Here is a 21,333-nt window from a genome sequence, read left to right as displayed (position 1 = left end):
CTACATTACTTATACTTATTATATAGTTATAAAATATAAAAATGTAATTCCTTCAATTATATTCAACAAAAACTGAATAAAGGAACAAAACCAAATAATTCTTCATTCATAAATTTTAAACACTAACACTGAATATTTTGAACTTAAATAGATATTTTTATCTTCATTTTTGTTCGTATAATGAAGAAACAGAAAAAAAAAGAATTAAAATTCAATAATAATTGTTGATTTCAGTCATATTATTAAGTACAAAACAAAAAACTTTAACACCCTTACAGTATATAATGAATCCCATCACCGTAACAGACGTAACCGTTCATAGTCCCCCATAGTTGAAAATAAATACCGATGTTAATTTAAATAATTTGTACTATTTTTCCAAGGTATGAATTTCATCTTGCTTGGTTGGGATATCTAATAATTTATTGGCCTCAGGTTTTTCGTCATTACTATTTGAAGATACATCACTGTTGTTGTCTATAATTTCCTCATTATCTTTGGTTCCAGTTTTTGATAATTCGTTAATATTTGCAGAATCTCCTACAGCATGGTTTATAGGTTTTTCAGTTTCACATTGTTTTGGATTTTCCAGATGGAGTTTATTGGTAGGAGTTTCTTCTTCATCAGTATAGTAACTGTGAGATTCTCCTGGTTTCAATAGACGCCCAACATAATCATATTTTTCTAAATAAAATAAAAATATATAAAAAAAATAAATAGAATATTATAATAATTAATAAATTAATACAAATTATACAAAAATACAATATGGAAAGTTCTTTTTAAAGATGGATTAGTTCAAGTTAAAGTTTTAGACATTAACTATAAATTAGTATAAATTCTAATTTATGGTTTTTAAAATTAATTAGATTAAGTTCATCAAATCAAAATAAAAGTAATTTATTTACATTGAATATTGTTAGTTATTTTTGAAAAGGTAAAATATAATATCAATGTTAGGTACCTTTACAAAAACAAAATTTATGAATTATGAAATATTTGTTTGACAACAGTTTTTAAAATATAGTATTAAGTATTTATTATAAAGCATTATTATTGTCAATGATAATTGGAAATAGGTAGGTATTTATTGCAGGAGTGTTTCATACAAGTATATAAATAGTGAATATGTTGTTCTATGTGCCGAACAATTTTTTTTCAGAAAATACAACAAATATTAGAACATTAAAATGATGAACACATAGAACATACTAACTACGGTTAAATTTTTGGAATAGAAATAAATCGATTTGGTACTCAGAACACATACATGTTTGCTCTCTTGGACACATATAAATATAAATTAACACTTTTTAAATATTAAATTTTATATATTTATTTTATTTAAAACACTGGAAGATAAATAACCATATTTTTTAAAATTAAGAATTATAAAAATAACTTTGGAAAAATACTTAACTATATAAGAGTCACACAGTACATTAATTTTAAATTTAATTCGTAGTATAAATAATAAGTTAATGAAAAAACATAAAAAACATTCGACAATTCATTTTTTCTAAACCTAGTAAATAAATATATGATATATTGATATTATATATATTTTCTTTTTCAATAATAGATATAAAATATTTGTAATAAGTGTTTATTATATAGTTGTGTAACTATTGTCATGGATTAAATTAACTTTATAAAGGCAACACTAATACAATAATTTATTGTTCCTTATATTAATTCAGATTTAATTGATTAGCAGCATATTATGGCAGGAGGTGGGAAATAAATATTTAATTGTCACCTGCCTCTATATATTACTAGTGACTCGAATTCAAATTAAAATAATGAATGATAAATGATTGCATAGGTATAGCGTATTTATAGTGCTGTTTAATCTATGCTTAAGTCTATGTAAGTTACTTATCAACAAACTAAAAAAACCATTCAAATTAATAAAAAAAACCTTAGTTTATTTTCAAATTCATTTTTTGAAAATTGAATAAAGCGTTCATATCAAGTACACAAAATACAAAAATAAAAATATAGCTAAGTGGGAATTACTCTACCATACAGCAGGAATTGAGTAGGTCATTGTGATGGATGTGTTAAATTTAAATTCAATGATAAATTATTGATACAGAAAAACAATTCTAACATTTAAAAATGCCATTCAGTCATTGTTTGTATACAAAACAATAATATGTTTAAAATTTTTAACTTTTAAGTATTAAACATTTTTTTTTGAAATATAACAAAATAATAAAATATTATTATTCATAATTTAAATAAATATGTTATTTTGTCCAAATTTTACATTAAAATGTCTACAAAAAGTTTTGCTTTTATAAATTTTAAAGTATCTATAAACTATGTATTAGAACTTTTATTTTAAAATTGTATACCTTAGTTATAAATTGTGAACAGTTTAAACATTTTCAACTTTCTCAAAATTTGAACTTCATATGCTTATAAAAAACGTATTTAACTTTTATGTTAACTTTTTATTTTTGTTAAAATGTTAAAAGTAAAAAAAAAACTAATCTAGGAACCTTGATAAAAGTTCCTAAACAACTTTCAATTCCTAAATATAATTTATAACTATAAAATTCATAATTATTAGGATTTTGAAGCATCTTGTCAAAATTCAAACTTTGAACACTTATATATATTCAATATTTTTTAATTAGTAAATTAATATTTATGGGAAATCTTGTATTAAATTGTCAAGCATAATTAGTATTTATTCGACAATACATTTTTATTGGAATTAATAGAAAAAAAAATTTAAATTTAAATTTTCAATAAATAGTTTAAATACAATACAAATATTTTGTCAATTATATCATGTATAGTATTGATAATATAAAAATTTAGAGAATATTTTAAGTTTTTACAATTATTCATTTTTGAATTATAACAAAATAAAGAAATAAATGTTGTCAAAAAATAGTTTTTAGTCGAAATTTCTGTTTTTTCTTAGTAATTAATAAAAAAAAAAATTGGAGAAAAGCATGAATAACTTTATATAATTTTAATTTTTACAAAATATTTATGTTCAAATTTTTTTTTGTATAGTATAATTTAAAATCTTTTTACTCGATTTGAGGTGTTTACGGATATTTGAAATTTTCTGTTTTTTTATTTTTATAAACATCAATAAAAATGTCAAAATCAACATTTTAAAATTATTTTATTTCAAAAATGTACAACATTTTTATAGCTAAGGCTTGAAAATTTGGTATAACGTTTAACATATGTAATTCTTGCTGAAATCTAAAAAATATACCTGTATAAGCATTAATCATAAGTAAAAACTAGATTCATATGCAATTGCATCTTTTTATGGTGTGTTCTAAATACTATAGAAACAAGCTACAAATCCAAATCAAGAGATGTAGATTAATTTAAAGAAAGTTTCATTTTGCACAAAATTGCATCTTTCAGGTTTTTTTTATAAAAATGTACTACCTAATTAGTACTTTTGTACAATTTTTTTTGTTCCATAATCTATTATAACATCTATTATTTTATATTTGATGTTGTTTTTTACTTTATTATTGCTATATTATGTTGTTATAGTATAAGACTTTTATATCTAATAATATAAGATTATATATTCAATATATTTTTTAATTCTCCTGCTAATCTTCTGATGATAGCTGGTAACACCTACCCCTTTGATTTTATATCACTTGTCTATTATCTTTATTATATACCTTAACACACTTTATAATTTTCTTATTATATTCATTTAAATACTATTAGTTATATGTATAATTTTTGTTATATTGTTCTTTTTTGTTTACTAATTTGTAAATATTTTATGTTCACATGTTTGAAATTGTAATAGGACTTACATTCGTTTATTTGAATAAATAAACAACTATTTTCAGTTGCTAAATTTAATTATAAAACTTGAAAAATAAAATTCTACTAATTATCAAATAGATGAAGTTGAAATAGTAAGAGATGGACTAAGAAAATTGAGAAGGGATAAATACTATATGAAAAATTCACATCAGTATTTGATAAAAATCATGGATAAAATACTTGAAACTATACAATGATTTAATAAATGGAAATGAAGTAGATTTAAAAGAAGATCCTGCTATAAACAATGCCCAATAACAAATGTTGATGTAGATTGTGTGTTTTCATAATTAAAATACATATTAAGTGACAGAAAAAAACTTAAATATGTATATGATAATACATTTTAACATTTTAATAAAATATTGTAAATCAGTTTAAATTTTATATTTTTATACATTACTTAATGGTTAATGCCAACTTATATATAATTTAACAAAAAAAATAGCAATAAGTACCTATAGTGGAAAACTTGTTATGTAATTCTTAAGAGGATGCCAGAGTAGTATTAGTTATCTTTCTCTAACCCACGCGCAACATAGCAAATTTTCCATTCACAAAAATGACTATAATCATATTAATTTCTCAAATTAGAGTGAAATAACTTATTATAGAATTTTAACTCGCTTTAAAATAAAAATATATTAAAACACTTATGAGATGTCCTAGATAATGTTCTTAACTTTAAATTCTATAATAGGTCACTTCACTCTAATTTGAGAAATTAATATGATTATAGTCATTTTTGTGAACATAAAATTTGCAATGTTGCATGTGGATTAGAGAAAGATAACAAATACTATGCTGGCATCCTCTTAATAACAATTAGTTTTTGCACAAATTTGCACATTTCAGAATTTTAATCGCACATTTTTAAGGTGTAATCTGCACAAAAGTCTGGTTTTTAATCATAAGTCATATGACAGATTTATTATTTAAATAGTAAAATTGTTAATTTACTAAATAAAAAAAAAAATTGAAGGTACCTACACATTTTATTACCTTAACATAATTTAGTTTATGATGGTTTTAGAAAATAGTGACAATAATAATAATCATAAATAAAACCTGATTAATTTGTTAGATAAAGATTTGTGACATGAAATAGTAATAAATTATAAATGTGGTTGTATGAGTAATTATATAAGATGACATGTAAAAAATAAAATTAATTATAGATATCGTTTATAAAAAGCTTTTACTATACACGATATAAATAATAAAAAATGAATTTCTCTATTATTAAATTTAATATTTTGATATAAGAAATTTACTAATAAATTATAATATCAAATAAAAGGGAAAGAGTTCAATACATAAATTAATTACTATAACTATACCAGGTACATTAATAATTATTGTCTTAGCGTTTAAGTTAACATATTTTTTTAAGCTAATACTTAAAATATAATATACTAACTGTATAATAAAATATATAAATGTGTATTATATTAAATCAAACATTAACATAATAACACTGAATAGGAGTTGTCTTTAAAGAATATATACATGTATATTAATATTATAAATGTAAATAAAATTTACACTGGTACACACACACTAATTAATCTGTATTTATTTTATTATATATATAAAATTATCATAAAATGAATAAGTTATCAGTATGACCCATGATGACCTATGTTTTTTAACTTGTGCATTTTCGATGTCAATAGAAAAAAGTTTTACAGAATAACAAATGGTTAATTGAATTGAAGAGAAATAATTCTACAATATATGCCTATATGTATTTATAACTAAAAAATAGTGATATTTATATAATATAGGATATAAATACATATTATGCTTATTTCATTTATCTAGGTATAACATTTATTTTTAATTCTTACAATTTAGGTAATCAACTTAATGACAAAAAAATGATAGAGATTTGAATTAGGTTATAAAATGTTTAAATAATAAATAAATACTACACTAAACTCTAAATTACAAAAGTTATGTTAATAATTATTATGGTAATATTTTGTTTATTAAAATAAAATGAACAGTATTTTGGAGACACAAGACTAAGACTTGGGTAGGTTCATAGTTTTTTCATCTATCAGAATGAATGCAAATAGATTCTAGCTTTTGTAGGAAACAAACAAAATAATTATATTTAAACAAAGAAATTATGGAATTTATATTATTATAGACAGCAGTTTTGAGTATGGTTGTATATATGTTTTTCTAGAAAAAAATTACTTTAGGTATGTGGTTTAAAAATTACAGAGTTATAAATATTCTTTTAAGTAGGCTAATAAATTCCATCAGTGCCATTGATAGAAAGACAAGGAATGCGGACAATTCAAAAAATTAGTATTACACTAATACATTATTTAAACATAATTGTATATAATTATTTAAAATTAATTAATATTACAGTTATAACTTATAGTTTAATACTTCAATAGATTTTATAGTATAAGTAAACACTTTAAAAACTAAACTATAAGAATATTACTTAATGTAGGTAACTAATACAAGTATGCTACAGTGACCTATTTATTTTTCTACCTACTTAGGATTGATAAGTTATAACAAAACAATTGCATAAAATCAATAAAATGTATTTAATATGAATAGAATCATGATCATTTAATTTTAATTTTTAAAATATCTACAATTATTGTATTATGATTATTTAAGATATTATAATATTATTATCCATAATTATGATATAATTTACTCTCAAATTTATGTAAAATGGTAACGATTATAAAATGTTATATTTACCCATAAATTGAGTTTCCCATTCCAACATAGACTCAATCTCTAAAGAATTCAGGTCACTTAGGTCATCGTATTCATCTTTACCACTAACTGAAAATGTAGCTAATCCACGAGAGGCATCATGTCCACCAAATGTTGAGTAAACACCACCTGTGATAGAGTAGATAAGTATTTAATTGTCGGTTATAAATGAACTGAATTAAAGACCATGTAACATAAGAAATATTATACCAGGTCCATAGAAGTGTTTTCCTTTAGTGACGTCAAACACTTTGCCATTGATTGCTACCAAAATGCGTCCGTCACCTTTGGTGCCGTCAAATTCGCGTAGCTCTTGGATGGTAAAATCTCTCTTTTTCATTTTTGGTAGCGTCACATCTTCTTGTTCTTCGACTTCAGGCTCGTTGCGTTTCATGAATATTTTCATTAATAGAAACGTGATAATGGCCACCAGACTGCCGTTCAACAACACTTTAAGCCAAAAGCTCACGCTGTAAACATCATAAAGTCCATCTACGGCATCCGGCACTCCATCGCCGACGTTAGATGACATTATAGCGGTAAAATAGGAAAAATCGGCAAAACTAAACTACTCTATTTTCCAAAAGCGTAAAAACAGAATACGAAAAAAACTACAGAAAAAATACAAAATGAATTCGACGCAATAGCCGCTATGATAAATTGTTAGTGAACGTCTGCACTGCACTACACTATGGGTAGAAAAAAACGATAGGCCGGCTATCGTAATACGACGACGAGAATAGTGAGTAACAACTGTGTGAGCGAATAATAATTACGTCGAACGGTTCCCACTGGTTTTGTCGTTTCGTACGAATAGTGAACGCCGTTTTGCTGATGAAAGTCAATATTATAATAGGTGCCTAGGTAGGTACATTTCAATAGTTTGAAGTGTGACGGATAATAATATCGCTGACTGCTGTTTACTTTAAACAAGATAACAACGTTTCGAACATGGATTATCGCGGATTTTACTTTTTTTTTCCTACAACGGAATAGAATAGAATATTGTGAAACAGAATGTATAATGTCGTGGCTTGTGGAGGTGGAAATTATCGCATAATAATAATAGTAATAATAATTATCATAGTAATAATAACCATGACGTCATGACGATATTATTTTTTAATGATATCGATATTATAATCGTATTGCCGAACAAATAGGTGTACCTTTCTTATAATTATTAGTATTATGTATGAATTAAAAATCATAATACGTAACGTCGGCCGAGTGGGTACACTCGCGGTAGTCGGTTGTCGCCGGAATAATAATTATAATAATTATTATGCGACTAATTAACAATTCATAATCGGCGAATAGAGAGAAAACGATCGCCTAAACCATGACTAAATTATTTACTAAATCATTATTTAAATTTTAGTCTTGGCCTATATCATCGATTGACGAGTTCAGTGACGGTCTCTCTTCGAAAACGGTTGAAGTTTTTTAGGCTTTTCCCAAATATTTCCGATTTGCCTTATGATCGTAAACATTGTAATATTAATAATTATTATATATATTAATTATTTTGTTTCGATTATCATTTTACTGAGGACTTTCCATAAACCATATTAGGTAATACTAATAATAAATAATAATGTGTCGCTGCTGGCGGCAACATGGACATGGCCCAATGGGCGATGAGTAAACCAAATTAATTATTATATCATCATTATTATCGTACACGATGGCCTCGGCGTATATACGTCGTTGGATTCACTATTCACGCCTCCAATACCGGTGGAATGAAACGGTAAGCATCAGTGGGTCGCAACGCCGAATACAGGAAAATACGTTACGCCGCCGCGGTTCGAATGTCGTCCGTAGCCGGCGCCGCCGTCGTATCGTCCGCCAACCGGTATTAACGCAGGCACGTAGGACGCAGCGCTCTCGTCGGCGACTGTTGGAAATTCGGCGTTCGCCGTTATCCTTTTTGTTTGAATAATATTGTATATTATCCATTATCCGGTCAAATTCGTCCATATCGCGTTTCGCGTATTTTACTGTCTTCGTCGACAAGAAGCTCGTGCGTATTGTCCGCCGGCGACATTTTGACGATGATCACTGACACGGAAATTCTTTCCGTTACTGAGGTAAGATCTATGCACAAACACATACACACAGTCTATACGTCGTGCTATAAATTATTTTTGAACTAGTTAAATCGTTTGCTACTTAAGGCACTGTACGGACTCGGATTTATAGTAACTGGTACTCTATAGCACGATTTGAGTAACCAAATAAGGTTATAATTGATATTAAAACAACATCTATGAATGTAATTGAAATCGCTGTTAATTTTTAGAATTTTATTCAAAGTTGTTTATCGAAATAGAAATAATTAAATTATCTTTGTAAACTCTGTACGACCTATCTGATATAACAGTACTCAAAGCAGTGTTTGTCCATACATATTATCTGAGAAAGTTGTATGATAATCCACCAGCCTACCTGTATTAAAATTGTGTCTGGTTAAAACTACATTTGTTGACCTTCACTTAAATAGTTCATATTTTGCTAAAAACTTGGTATTCATATGTGGGTTGTTAAGTTTGCTAGTTTAAGTTATCAATAACTAAATCCCTGAAGATTTAGATTGTTGTTCTAATTTGTTTTTAAAATGGGTATATTTTTTCTGAAATTATTTGAATAATTATTTTTTAAATAGCAAACATGTTTTTTTTTAAATGTCGGTAGGTTTAGCATAGTAAATACTTTGTTCAATTATATGTAAATAATACAAATATTTTGAGTGTTGAGCCTTATTTTACTCTATTCAAATAATTACTATATAGTTTAAGATTATTCTTATAGAATTGTTATTATTCTTGATTTATTAATTAAAGGATTATATTAATAGTTTATACAAGCCATTTGGTAGGCATAGACTAACTCACTACATTTTAATTGATGTGAATTGAAAGATGGTTATTAAAAAGTAAGAAAACTCCATTTGGATGTTTTATTTAAAATGCTACATATATCAATATTCATAATTCTCATTTTTTTTTTTTAAAACTATTGATCTTTTTGGTATTTCCATGTTATATCTTGACTACCTTGGGTGCACAACCATGTTATCTCGACTACTGAAATATTACCAAGACTACCTATTATGATCATCCGTGGTATCTCGACTATCTAAATTTATTAAATAATAATAAAAATATATATTTGTATTTTATTATTTATGTTTAAATTAACATTTAGTCAATAACAGTAATAATTCCAAATTTAAATCAATTTTAAAAAACGATAAAATATAATCTAATAAACATTTACATAACATCTAAAATTTTGTATAGAAAAAAATGTATGATATAGTTCATCATTTTTTTTGATGAGAAAAACAGATTTTAAAATCCATTAAAATCTATTAAATGGTGAATCATTTGCAAGGTTTTGACATCAAACAAATTCAGTTAGGTATGAACATAGTAAATTGTACATAAAAAACAAAATTAAATTGTATATTACGACGATACAGATTATAACACGGGTATATACATTTATACATTTATAAAAAGATTCCTATACAGAGGTAATCGAGATATCGCAGTTGATTCTAACTGGTAGTCTTGGAAATATTAGGGTACTTGAGATAACACGGAAGTACCATCCTTTTAATTTTATAAAATATGCCAACGAAAAGAAAATATATATATAAGTAAAGGTATGTTTATAAAGTAAAATCAATATTTTTTTTTTACTATTTTATGTTTAGCATTATTTAATACTTTTTTTGTATTACTATAGGTAATAGATTTTAATAATTTTATTATTATACTTTTAATATCTCTAAGTATTTGTTAATGAATGATAATAATTAAATACTTTTACATTTTCTAAAATTGTGTACGTTAAACTCATATTGTTATTTGTTTAACCCATGGATATATTAATTACTGATTTATTTGATATTAAAATCGATAGATTTTTTGGGAATGAATATGGTTTTATTTTAATTAAATTTAATTACTAGTTAAACAAATAGTAGTAATTATAGAATTTTCATCACTGAAAATTCAAAACCAAAAGATGATGAGGAGAAGGAATATTAGACAACTTTAGTTTTATCATTATAATATATTTAACGCATTTAACAGTATTTGTTATTAATAGCTGTATGACTGCCATTTAATCTTATTTAATGTTTATAGAAAACAATGAATACTGTAGATACATCTGATGCACTGGATTTGACTAAAGAAAATATTAGACCACTAAGACAAGGTAGAAAACCAATTCAATTAGAAACTGCTTTACAAGCACAATCTAATATGGAAATTCAACAAAAGTTAAATAAGGAGAAAGAGTAAGTTTAATAAACATTTTTTACCAAATAGGTACTTAAAAATATTGATTGTATTCCATGTTTATTTTAGTATCTTTTTCTATTTTAATTTTTAACAAATTTAAAATTATTTATTTAGCATTACAGATGCTAAAAAAAATTTAATATATCTTGTTCATAAAGATCAGTACATACAGTAGAAACTTAATTAACTTATAAACAAATTTATGTATACCAATTTTGTTATTTGGAATCCCGTACACTTAACTTATGCTTACTATACCTTTTCTATTACAATATTATTGTAACAAAGATTCAAAGGTCCACTCAAAAAATAATTTCTAATTTTGTTATTAATAGGTAATTAATTTAAATTAATTTACCCTTTCTTTAAATACCTATTTTTACATCCTCTATTGTGTATATTTTATTTTGCTACAATTTTTTGTCAGAACTGCTAAATAAAGGTGATTGATTCATTTAACTTTAGCTTGAGTACCTTTGAAATACCTCTTGTAATTTGAACATCACTTGGTCTGAACTTATCCGAGCTATTGAGGTTCTACTATGTATTTATAAAAGAATATTACGCCCACATATTATGTTGTCTTACAAATATAAAACTTAGCAAAAACTGTTTTGTGTAGGATAGAACCATTCAGGTTATAGTGATAGTTAAGGCTTCAAATTTATACACCATATAGTTGAGAACATTATTAGTGAAATATTGTTTTTATTTTCTTGATATTTATACAAAGTTTTATTGTTTTAAAATCCATTATTTTTGTGTTTTTATAACTTAAATAATTTTTTTATAGTTCTAACATTGAAAAACTAAGAATGATATTTCATAGTTCAAATTCTGCTTTTTATGTGGTAAAAATTTGGTTTTTTAGTTATGACTGTAGCTTTCTCGTTCTTTATCACGCAAAATAGGTTATAATGTTTTATATTTGTATGACATTTAGGACGTAGGTGTAGTGTCCTCTTAAACATAAAAATTATCAATGTTTTGTTAGTTTTTTTTTATTCAAAAAAATTAAGTAAAAATATAGTTTTCATTACAATTTATTTTATTACTAGAAAATATGAACATGCTATTCGTACATATGAGGGTGATGATCCTTTAGCTCCACATTTTGAGTATATGAAGTGGTTGGAACAAATATATTTAAAACACGGACCAGAAAGTAATTTGATGCCTTTAATTGAAGAAACTGTACAGAAATTCAAAGATGATTCAAAATACAAACAAGATCCCAGATTTATTACAATTTTAATTAATTTTGTAAATATCTAATTTATTTCATAACATATTGTTATAAAGCATTCTTAATAAAACTATATATTTAAAAAATTGTTTTAAATATTTTAGATTGAAAACCAATCAAATGCTGTTGAGTTATATCAAACTGTTTACAACCAAGGTATTGGTACAATGTGTGCTTTGTTTTATCGTGCGTGGGCAGAATTATTGGATAGATACAATGATTTTAAACGTGTGGATCAAATATTTTTGTTGGGAATTAAAGCTAAGGCTGAACCAGTTGAAGAACTTGAACAAGCTCATCTGTAAGCTACAGTTATTTTATTTAAATTATAAATTATTACATATTTTAAAATTATTTTATAGCCAATTCCAATTAAGCGTTGCTAGGCGAATGCTTAATGGACAGATAACAAATGATGACGATAAGAACCAAGAACCCGAAAAAAGACATGCATTCAATGTTTTAAAAAAGTCTGAAACGCATAGTGGTGTCAGGCATGGTTTTGGCGGAGTTATTGGAAAAGTACCTCAAATGAATAATGTCAATGGAAAAAACACTGTTCTTCGGATTTTTGAGGTAGTTTTTGAATAAAATTCAATAGTAACAAGTTTATGATTATGTATAATTAAATATAGGATAACGATGAGAAGGGATTGCTTGGAATCGCAACTAATAATTGTGATCTTGCTCAAAAAGGCCTAAACAAAGAAAATACAGTTAAAGCTGGACCATGGACCAAACCTAAAAAGACTCGATCAAAAATTCTTAAACCTGTATCGACTATTGACTTTGAAGGTTGGTTATATCATAAATATTAAATCAAAAGACAGGTTTGTTACTAGGTCATTGCTTAGAGATAAACTAATGATGCTGAATTTAATTAAAAAATTAAAACTTGGGTATGTATAATACCAACTAGTTTTATGTAATATTATCCATATAATTTGTCAAAAATTTGATTGAAAATTCCTAAAATTTTCAATTTTTATACTTAAGATTTGAAAATTTTCATACAAGGTTCTTCATGAGTTGTTATTACTGGATTAAAAAGTAAAGCTGAGATGTTGAGAATAATTAACAAGTATTATTTATGAGTACTGAAATTTAAATTTTTATAAAATAGAAAATTCCTGAGCAAATTAACAATTTCTCATCAAATGATTCTTTTTAGTAGTTATAATTCAAAAATTAATAATCACAGGTTTATGAAATATTTACAAAATATTTATATTATCAATTGCTACTCAAGAACTATGGTATAATTTTGAAAATATTTTAACTATTTTTTTAGTCATATGACTATATAAATATTGATTGAAAAAATATTAAAATACATTGACAGGTTTTTTTTATAAGCATTTGAAGTCCAAATATTAATAACAATTGTTAAAATTACAAAAAATTGCAATTAGATTTGTAGTAAATATCTATAAAGTGTTCAATTTCTATAGCTAAGAATTGAAAATACAATATAGAGTTTATAAGTAGCTAATAATGTAACTATAAAATGTATAAGTACTTTTTTTTAAAGAAAACTTAAAAACTAATTATGTAAACAAATAATAACAATTTTAGTTTTAATTTTGGCTATTTAAAAAAATGTTTGGGTACTTGAAACTTTTAACATATTTTATACACATGGTGATATTTTTAAATGCAATGCTTTTGGCAAAAATACAACCTACCCTACTTTAAAATATAGTAAAATATATAATTTTGATAACATTATAAATATATTATAAAATATACTTAGCAACATCAATAACATCATTCAGAATTGTTTTTCTTATAGAACTATTATATGTTAACTTCTATGACAAGGTATACTAGACACTTACAATACAGTAGAGCGGTTACTTACTATTTCTATAAAAAAAAACGTATTTCTGTAACCAATGACTACCATATATATTAAAATCATATTTTGATTTTTGAGAGACAAAACAAAATTCATGTGTGAACCACTCAGTATAAACTTTTAGAGGTTGAGAAAAAATTAAAAAACCATTCTTTAAATAAGTCTCTACAAATATGTATTATTTGTCAATATTATGCGTTTATTTGGTAACAATTGGTTCAACAGTATCTAAATCTATTAGCGCCATATAAATGTACATTAATTTAAAAAAATAATACTATTGTAATAGTTAAATACTAATAATATAATAAATGCAATATTCCTGAAAAGTTTGATACCTTTTATAATACTTAAAGTAAAATAAATGATATAGGCTGATTGACCGGTTCCGATCAGAATTTTTTTTCTCTATACAATGATATATAATTGATTTTAACATACCTATAATAGTGACCCACTTGACACATAATGTATAGCAGAGCGGTCTTCACTTACCTACTTTTTTTGTTTTTAAGGTTACTATGAAAATAAATAAATAATTTTGATTTGTCTAATATTTTTAATTTTAGTACACCAGGATAATAATTTGGAATGTGTGACAAAATTACCTGGTATTACAGTTCCAAATGCTTTACGTAGTATAAAAGGAAATACTAATCTTTCCTGTCCAGTTGCTGTGTTTGAACCTCCAGATCCTACTAAAAGACCTATGTATTGTAAAGAGAAAGTGAGTTAAATCAAGAGTATATTTAAATGTTTATTTTATCTACTTCATAATATGGTTTTTTTTTTTTTATGAAAATCAACAAAAATCTGTTAAAAATTATTTTATAGCAATTTTATGCTAAATTACTTATAATACAGTGAACATATTTTGCATGTATACATTGTAGCTTTCTTACTAAATATTTATTATTTTAAAACTTAACACTTAAAACTAGTTCAGAGCTACTACATCAAAAAAATGTTTATTGAATGATAAATTAAATTTAATATAAAAAGTTTTTTGTTACGTTTAACATAAGAACCTTGGTATGGCTTCTTATTTATTATTATTTAATTAATTAGATATTATCAAAAGAGATGTAAATCATTATGAATATTATTGTTAATTACGTATTCATTCTCTGCTCCACCTGATAATAGTATGTTCATTACAGTTGTCAGTTTTTCATCTAATATTGGCATCAAACAAATATAATAGATCATTTATCTGGTTGAATATGTATTAATTATTAAGTTCTCAGTAAAATATGATAATTTTTAAGATTAAGAATTAAAAAAATATGATTTTATATTTGTGTTATATTTTATTGAATATTATTATGTATATTAGGTGTATGCGGCTGGTAGAGATGTGCAACTTGAAGAAATTAGGTACGAGATCTACTTAAAACAAGAAAAAGAAAAGCGTTAGTATTTAAAATTTATTCAATATTCTAATACTAATAGAGACTAATTAATTATTTAAAATTTTCAATAAATAATTTAGAATTAAAAGAAAAATCACATTCATTAAGTTTAACAAAATCCCAACCAAAAGAAAAAATAGTAAAACCTTTGAAAAAAGTTATTTTGTCAGAAGATAATAATGAATTTAAGGTAATTAATAATTACTATATTTTGTTATTTCTACATAATAGTTTAAATTTTCATTTATCTATATTATCTAATTATACAATACTGTTAGCGTACATATATTATCTATAAATGTAATATATAATATATTTAATATATGTTTAATTTGGCCTTAGCTACTGTGGCTTTTGAATGTTTTTATTTTATAATTAAATCTAAATTACTTAATATTTAGGTTCCACTTCCACTGCGCAACAATGAGCCTGATTCTTTGAGTCAATCTGTCACTGTCAACACAAGAGTTGCAATTGATTTGGTTCAACAAATGTGGAATAGTCCATGTGCAGGTAACATATTTAAGTTACAATTGAAAAGCCATTTTTAAACTAACTTTTTTATTTAGATAAAGAAGAAGAGTCAGAATTAATTTCAAGAGATAGAAAACCAATTGCGTTTGATGCATTTGAAGAAGTTGATAATAATATAAAGTCTTGTCCTTCAGATTTTATGGTTTATGAAGATAACAAAACACCAATTGACAACAAAGTCTTTAATATACAAGAAAAAGAAGTGGTTAGAAATCAAAGAGATTTCTATGTATACACAGATGATAATGATCAAGGAACAATTCATAAAGAACCTACTGTATTTGTTGATTGCAATGATGAAAATCAAGTGTACATTGATAAAAATGATGAAAACAATGGGAAAAGTTTTAAAGTACCAGATGTATATGTCGATAATGATGAAAATGTGTTCCGCAAAAAAAGTTCTAAAATAAATCAATTGATGGGTCAAAAAGGAAGTAGTAGTATTAAAAATGGTTCAAAAATAGAAGCGAAAATACCACAAAATCAAGTTAAAAATCCAAGTGATTTCTATGTTTATACAGATGACGACGATCAAATAATTCATAAAGAACATGTACTCATTGACCAAAATGATAAAAATCATGTAGAAAATGAAATTCAAGTATACATAGATAAAAATGATGATAATAATGGAAACGATTTTAAAGTACCAGACGTATATGTTGATAATGATGAAAATGTGTTCAGCAAAAAAAGTTCTAAAGTGAATCAATTTATGGGTCAAAAAGCAAGTAGTAGTATCAAAAACGGTTCAAAAATAGAACTAAAGAATGATAAAAACTATAAACAACCTTGTGTTCAAAATTATCAAGTCTATGAGGATGACTCTTATGAAACCAATAATACTGAAAAACAAGTAGACAAAACTAAAGACAATTCTATTAATCCAAGTAATGAAGGCAAGTCTCCTATCAAAAAAATTCAAAATGTAAGCTAGTTTTTTTTACATATTTATTGGTTCTAATTATATGATAAAGCCTTGTCAGTAACAATTTTTCTAAATAGTATTTAAGAAAAATGATTTTTAAAGTTATTAACAGGACTCAAGACTTGTAATTATTAGTTCATTGGTTTGTAAAACAGTTAATGTTAAAAGAAATTCAATATCAAATGTGTTTTTACATTGCTGTATTTCTTATAACTATCTTAGTATTTATTAAAAACTTATGTATAAATTATTTTCACAAGTGATTTATTTAAAATATCCAACTTCTTATTGATGATTGATAAACTTGAGTAAATTATACATACTGTGTAAGCATTCTCAACTTTTAATGAAAATAATTTAGATTACATGCATCAGTAAATGAATATTGAATGTTATTACTAAAATTTTGTTAGTTCTACAATTTTTCAATAAATTAAAATGCATTCTTAGTGTTATGAGTCATAGTATAAATAGCTTAAATTTATTCTAAATATTTTGGAAATATTATTTTGTACAAAAATTATCATAGCAAAAATGTTTAAGTCTACAATTAACATTTTTTAAATTACAACAAAATATCTTAACATTTGTCATAGAAATTTGTTTATTAAAATTCAGAATATCTAATCAAATTAATGATAAATAGAAATATGTATTCATAATATGTAATAATAACATACAATTACTAAATTTCAATAACTGATGAATAGATCTTAGATATTCTCATTTATATGTTTTCAAGTACCTATTGTATTTATTTTTCAGATTGAAGTAAATGATGATGACATAACTTGCTCAACAAAAGCATTTGCTTTTCTTTTGTCTAGTTCAACACCATTGGCCCCAGGAAAAACCAAAACCAATTTTGTCATTGAAAATCAACAACAACCACAAACGTGTGTAAAATTAATTTAGTAAAATATTAAAAATCACATAATACATTATTTACAAACTGAATTTTCACTTTTGTCCTTATACCAAATAGTCAAATTGAACCAAATAAAAACAAAGAAACTGAAGAATTTCAATTGGGAAAAAATTTGAGTATGATACTGGAAGCGTCTAAAGAACGTAATAGTAGTACTTCATCTGGAATTATTTCTTCATCGGTTACAAAAGCAGAACAACAATCTTCAATTGATTTTGGTATGATAATTTATGAATACTTTATAAATTGTATCTCCGTTTATGTTTATTTAAACTATTAACATAACATGTACAGTCAATAGCTTTTAAAAAATGTATAGCTAAGAACAAAATATTATTTTATTTCAATGTTAAGTTAAATTAAATAATAAAATAATTATAATAATTAATAATAACATAATGCTTACCATGTATTTGGTCTTAAAATTTTAATGTTTGAAATTAAATTTTGTTTTCTTAATATCCTCAAATAATAATTTGAATAAAATATAGCTGATTGTTTTTTTTATCTAGGTGATGCAATTAATCCTTTTGATGATGAATTAATAACCAAATTATTACAAAGAGTTATTAAATTTCCTAATGAACATCACAAATCTGGTTATGTAGAGCAAGAATCAGAGTTACCATTTATGCGATCTGAATTCAAATTGGGTGTGTATAATTTGTGTTATAAATTTGTGTACCCTATGAGTGGCTATTTCCATTATACTAATTATATTATTCTTTTTCTTATTGTATTTAATAAATTAATAAATTGTGTATTACTTGTAAAGATAAAAAATATATATATATATATAAGAAACTACTATTAAAATTAATGTTTTATTTCATCTAGGTCAAAATAAAATGACACTGCTTAATGAAATTGGTAAAGGATCATATGCACGTGTGATGAAAGTTAGATTAGACGGTGAAAATGCTGTAGAAAGAGCACTTAAAATTCAAAAACCAGCATGTGCTTGGGAATGGTATATAAGTAAAGAAATCAAGCATCGTCTTAAAGATTCTGAAAAAGTAAATAAGTGATATTATTTTATACAAATATTTTATGTACAGTTATGTATGTTGTTCTTTTAACGATACTAAAATTTTTTTTTTTTGTGTTTAAGGCACTATCTTATTTCATTAACATGGATCAGATGTTTGTTTTCAAAAATGGATCAATTATTTCTATGGAATTTGCTACTCATGGAACTCTATTATCTGTAATTTTAGCGTATAAAGTAGCGATGGTTAGTTTAAAAAGGAATTATATGCACCATAATCTAAATATTCTAAATGATTTATTTTGTTGATCTTTAGCTATTTTAATGTCAAACATTCAACACTTGTTTATAATTATTGATGATGCTATAAAATTTCATTTTTATAATTTATAGAACCGCTCCATCCCTATAACTGTTGGTGCATTGCTCATTTTACAAGTGACATCAGCACTCAAATACCTTCATCAATGTCAAATCATTCATGGAGATTTAAAACCAGATAATGTCATTATTAAAACATTGTAAGTTTCATCAATAATTAATGTATTTTATAGAATTGTTTTAATTTATTGAAAAAAAACTATTTTTTAGACCTAATCAATGTGATCAACCTTGTGTGCAGTTAATCGATTTTGGTCGTAGTATTGATATGACTTTATTCCCTCCTGATACTACTTTTACACACACAGTGAAAACTGCTGATTTTATTTGTCATGAAATGAGAGAAAAATTGCCTTGGACATACCAGGTTATCATTTTTTTAAATTTTTTTTTTGTAATAAATTAAAATATATTAATTTTATTATGTATATATGTTTATTTTATTATAGACTGATTATTTTGGATTAGCTGGAATTATATACATGGTTCTCATGTCAGATTACATGAAAACTCAAAAAATACGTAAATTATGGGTGCCATTGAAACCATTTCCAAGGTAAAAATGATATATTGTCTTTTAAGTTTGTTTCTCAATAATTTTTAATATCTCAATATTAATGTACTAAGAAGATGTTATGCCCACATGTGTTGCCTCTGTCTTACATACATACAATATGAAATTTTTTGTTCAGCAGAATTTGTTTTGTGATGTTAGCTTTAACTTTTAACTTTAAATTTACCTATTATCAAATTTAAAGGTAAGAATAATGTTTAGAAAATGTTGTATGCTTTTATTGATATTATCATTTTAAAATGAGTTATAGCTATGTAAAATATTACAACTTTAAAATTTTCATAACTCACTTTAAAATAATAATATCAATAAAAGCATAAGACATTTCCTAAATAATATTCTTACCTTTAACTTTGATAATGAATAAATTTTCTGTAATAATAAAGCCAACATCACAAAATGTGTTTTGTTGAATGCAAATTTACTATGATATTCATTAATAAGGCAGAAACAACACACGCGGGTATAATGTTCTAATAACCTTTTTTTATAATATCTCATCACATTGTGCATTACATCTTTTAAATAAAAATATCATCCATTTACATTTAATTAAATTTCTATTTTAATTGTATAGATATATAGACAAAGAACTTTGGGGCACTATGCTGAGTATGTTGTTGAATATAGAATCATGTAAGAAGCTACCTAACTTGGATGAAATTATAAGGAAATTGAACAAATATTTATCAATTCAACAAAAAGTGGTATTGAAACATAATTTTACTAGCTTAAAAAATGCATTAAAAAAAAATTAATGTTTTGAAGTTTTACATTTATTCTAATGAATTTTTTTATATATTTAGTTTATTTACTGTACTTTTTTTTTTTAAGAACCTTTTAATTGTACTAATTTTTGTGTAGTATGATTTTATATTCTTTCGAGTATTCTTTTCATTATACTTAATTTTTTTAAAAATGTTTATTTATTCATTTATTATCATAACAGAAAAATACTAATTATTAGTAAGATACAATGAAAAAGACAAAAAAGGGATATCTTAAAGGGCTCTCTTTATTGTGGCCTACTCATGAACATAGAGTGCACAAGCAGTCAACATAAAGTAATTGTGACAAAATGTATGTATTATTATTACAATAAGGAAAAGTACTACATAAAGGGGACTGAAACTATTAAGAAATAATACGTCAGCTTAGGGAAGTCAACTTTGCATGGAAGATTTGACCAACTGAAAAATAAATAGGATCTATGTGTCTGATCATCCTAAGTAGAAAACCCGATATTATGTTATATTATATATATTAAATATTATATAGGTACTTGTTATCTTTTTTGAATATTTTTAGTACTTAGTTGTATTGTGCTTTGATTGTTTTATTATTTTTTTGTGCTCAAATTATGGTCAATGGTTTTAGAATATATGAATCTGATTATCAGTCCCCTTAGCGAGAATAGCTTTTAAGGTATTGACCATTAAAGATATTATTAGTTTGAAAAAGTTGGTGTAGTGAAGTATATATTACTAGTATTACTAGTATTTCTAGTAGATTAACACAAGTGAAAAATAAAATAAAACTAAAATCATGGCAGCTTCTAAAAGAAAACTATAGCCTAGTTA

The 21,333-nt window shown here is 24.6% G+C and overlaps 2 protein-coding genes across 2 annotated transcripts; one reads left to right on the top strand and one right to left on the bottom strand.

The window, feature by feature from the left end:
• Positions 1 to 210: 210 nt before the first annotated feature.
• Positions 211 to 7,591, bottom strand: LOC113555962 (membrane-associated progesterone receptor component 2-like). Its single transcript, XM_026960618.2, has 3 exons — positions 6,793 to 7,591; positions 6,565 to 6,711; positions 211 to 684 (listed from the first exon to the last, which is right to left on the bottom strand). The coding sequence occupies exons 1-3, from the start codon at positions 7,112 to 7,114 to the stop codon at positions 371 to 373; spliced, it is 783 nt and encodes a 260-aa protein (XP_026816419.1). The 5' UTR covers positions 7,115 to 7,591; the 3' UTR covers positions 211 to 370.
• Positions 7,592 to 8,478: 887 nt separating this feature from the next.
• Positions 8,479 to 20,552, top strand: LOC113556379 (mitotic checkpoint serine/threonine-protein kinase BUB1-like). The gene is made up of 20 exons (XM_026961277.2): positions 8,479 to 8,675; positions 10,743 to 10,897; positions 11,960 to 12,164; positions 12,252 to 12,448; positions 12,510 to 12,723; positions 12,783 to 12,942; positions 14,575 to 14,732; positions 15,342 to 15,417; positions 15,498 to 15,607; positions 15,819 to 15,930; positions 15,987 to 16,882; positions 17,648 to 17,778; positions 17,868 to 18,028; positions 18,323 to 18,463; positions 18,648 to 18,826; positions 18,922 to 19,044; positions 19,192 to 19,319; positions 19,390 to 19,546; positions 19,629 to 19,735; positions 20,331 to 20,552. The coding sequence occupies exons 1-20, from the start codon at positions 8,640 to 8,642 to the stop codon at positions 20,509 to 20,511; spliced, it is 3,627 nt and encodes a 1,208-aa protein (XP_026817078.1). The 5' UTR covers positions 8,479 to 8,639; the 3' UTR covers positions 20,512 to 20,552.
• Positions 20,553 to 21,333: the final 781 nt, after the last annotated feature.

This window comes from Rhopalosiphum maidis, chromosome 3, assembly GCF_003676215.2.
Source record: "Rhopalosiphum maidis isolate BTI-1 chromosome 3, ASM367621v3, whole genome shotgun sequence".
NCBI classification, from domain to species: domain Eukaryota; kingdom Metazoa; phylum Arthropoda; class Insecta; order Hemiptera; family Aphididae; genus Rhopalosiphum; species Rhopalosiphum maidis.
This window is presented reverse-complemented; position numbering and strand designations above follow the sequence as displayed.

What these genes read in the sequence shown, in the direction of transcription:
- LOC113555962 (XM_026960618.2), bottom strand. Translation starts at nt 7,114, where the DNA reads ATGTCATCTAACGTCGGCGATGGAGTGCCGGATGCCGTAGATGGACTT. An exon ending in AAAACACTTCTATGGACCTG is followed by an intron (nt 6,712 to 6,792) that starts GTATAATATTTC and finishes ACTCTATCACAG; the next exon opens with GTGGTGTTTACTCAACATTT. An exon ending in ATGGGAAACTCAATTTATGG is followed by an intron (nt 685 to 6,564) that starts GTAAATATAACA and finishes TATTTTATTTAG; the next exon opens with AAAAATATGATTATGTTGGG.
- LOC113556379 (XM_026961277.2), top strand. Translation starts at nt 8,640, where the DNA reads ATGATCACTGACACGGAAATTCTTTCCGTTACTGAG. An exon ending in AAAACAAGAAAAAGAAAAGC is followed by an intron (nt 15,418 to 15,497) that starts GTTAGTATTTAA and finishes TAAATAATTTAG; the next exon opens with AATTAAAAGAAAAATCACAT. An exon ending in GTGGAATAGTCCATGTGCAG is followed by an intron (nt 15,931 to 15,986) that starts GTAACATATTTA and finishes TTTTTTATTTAG; the next exon opens with ATAAAGAAGAAGAGTCAGAA.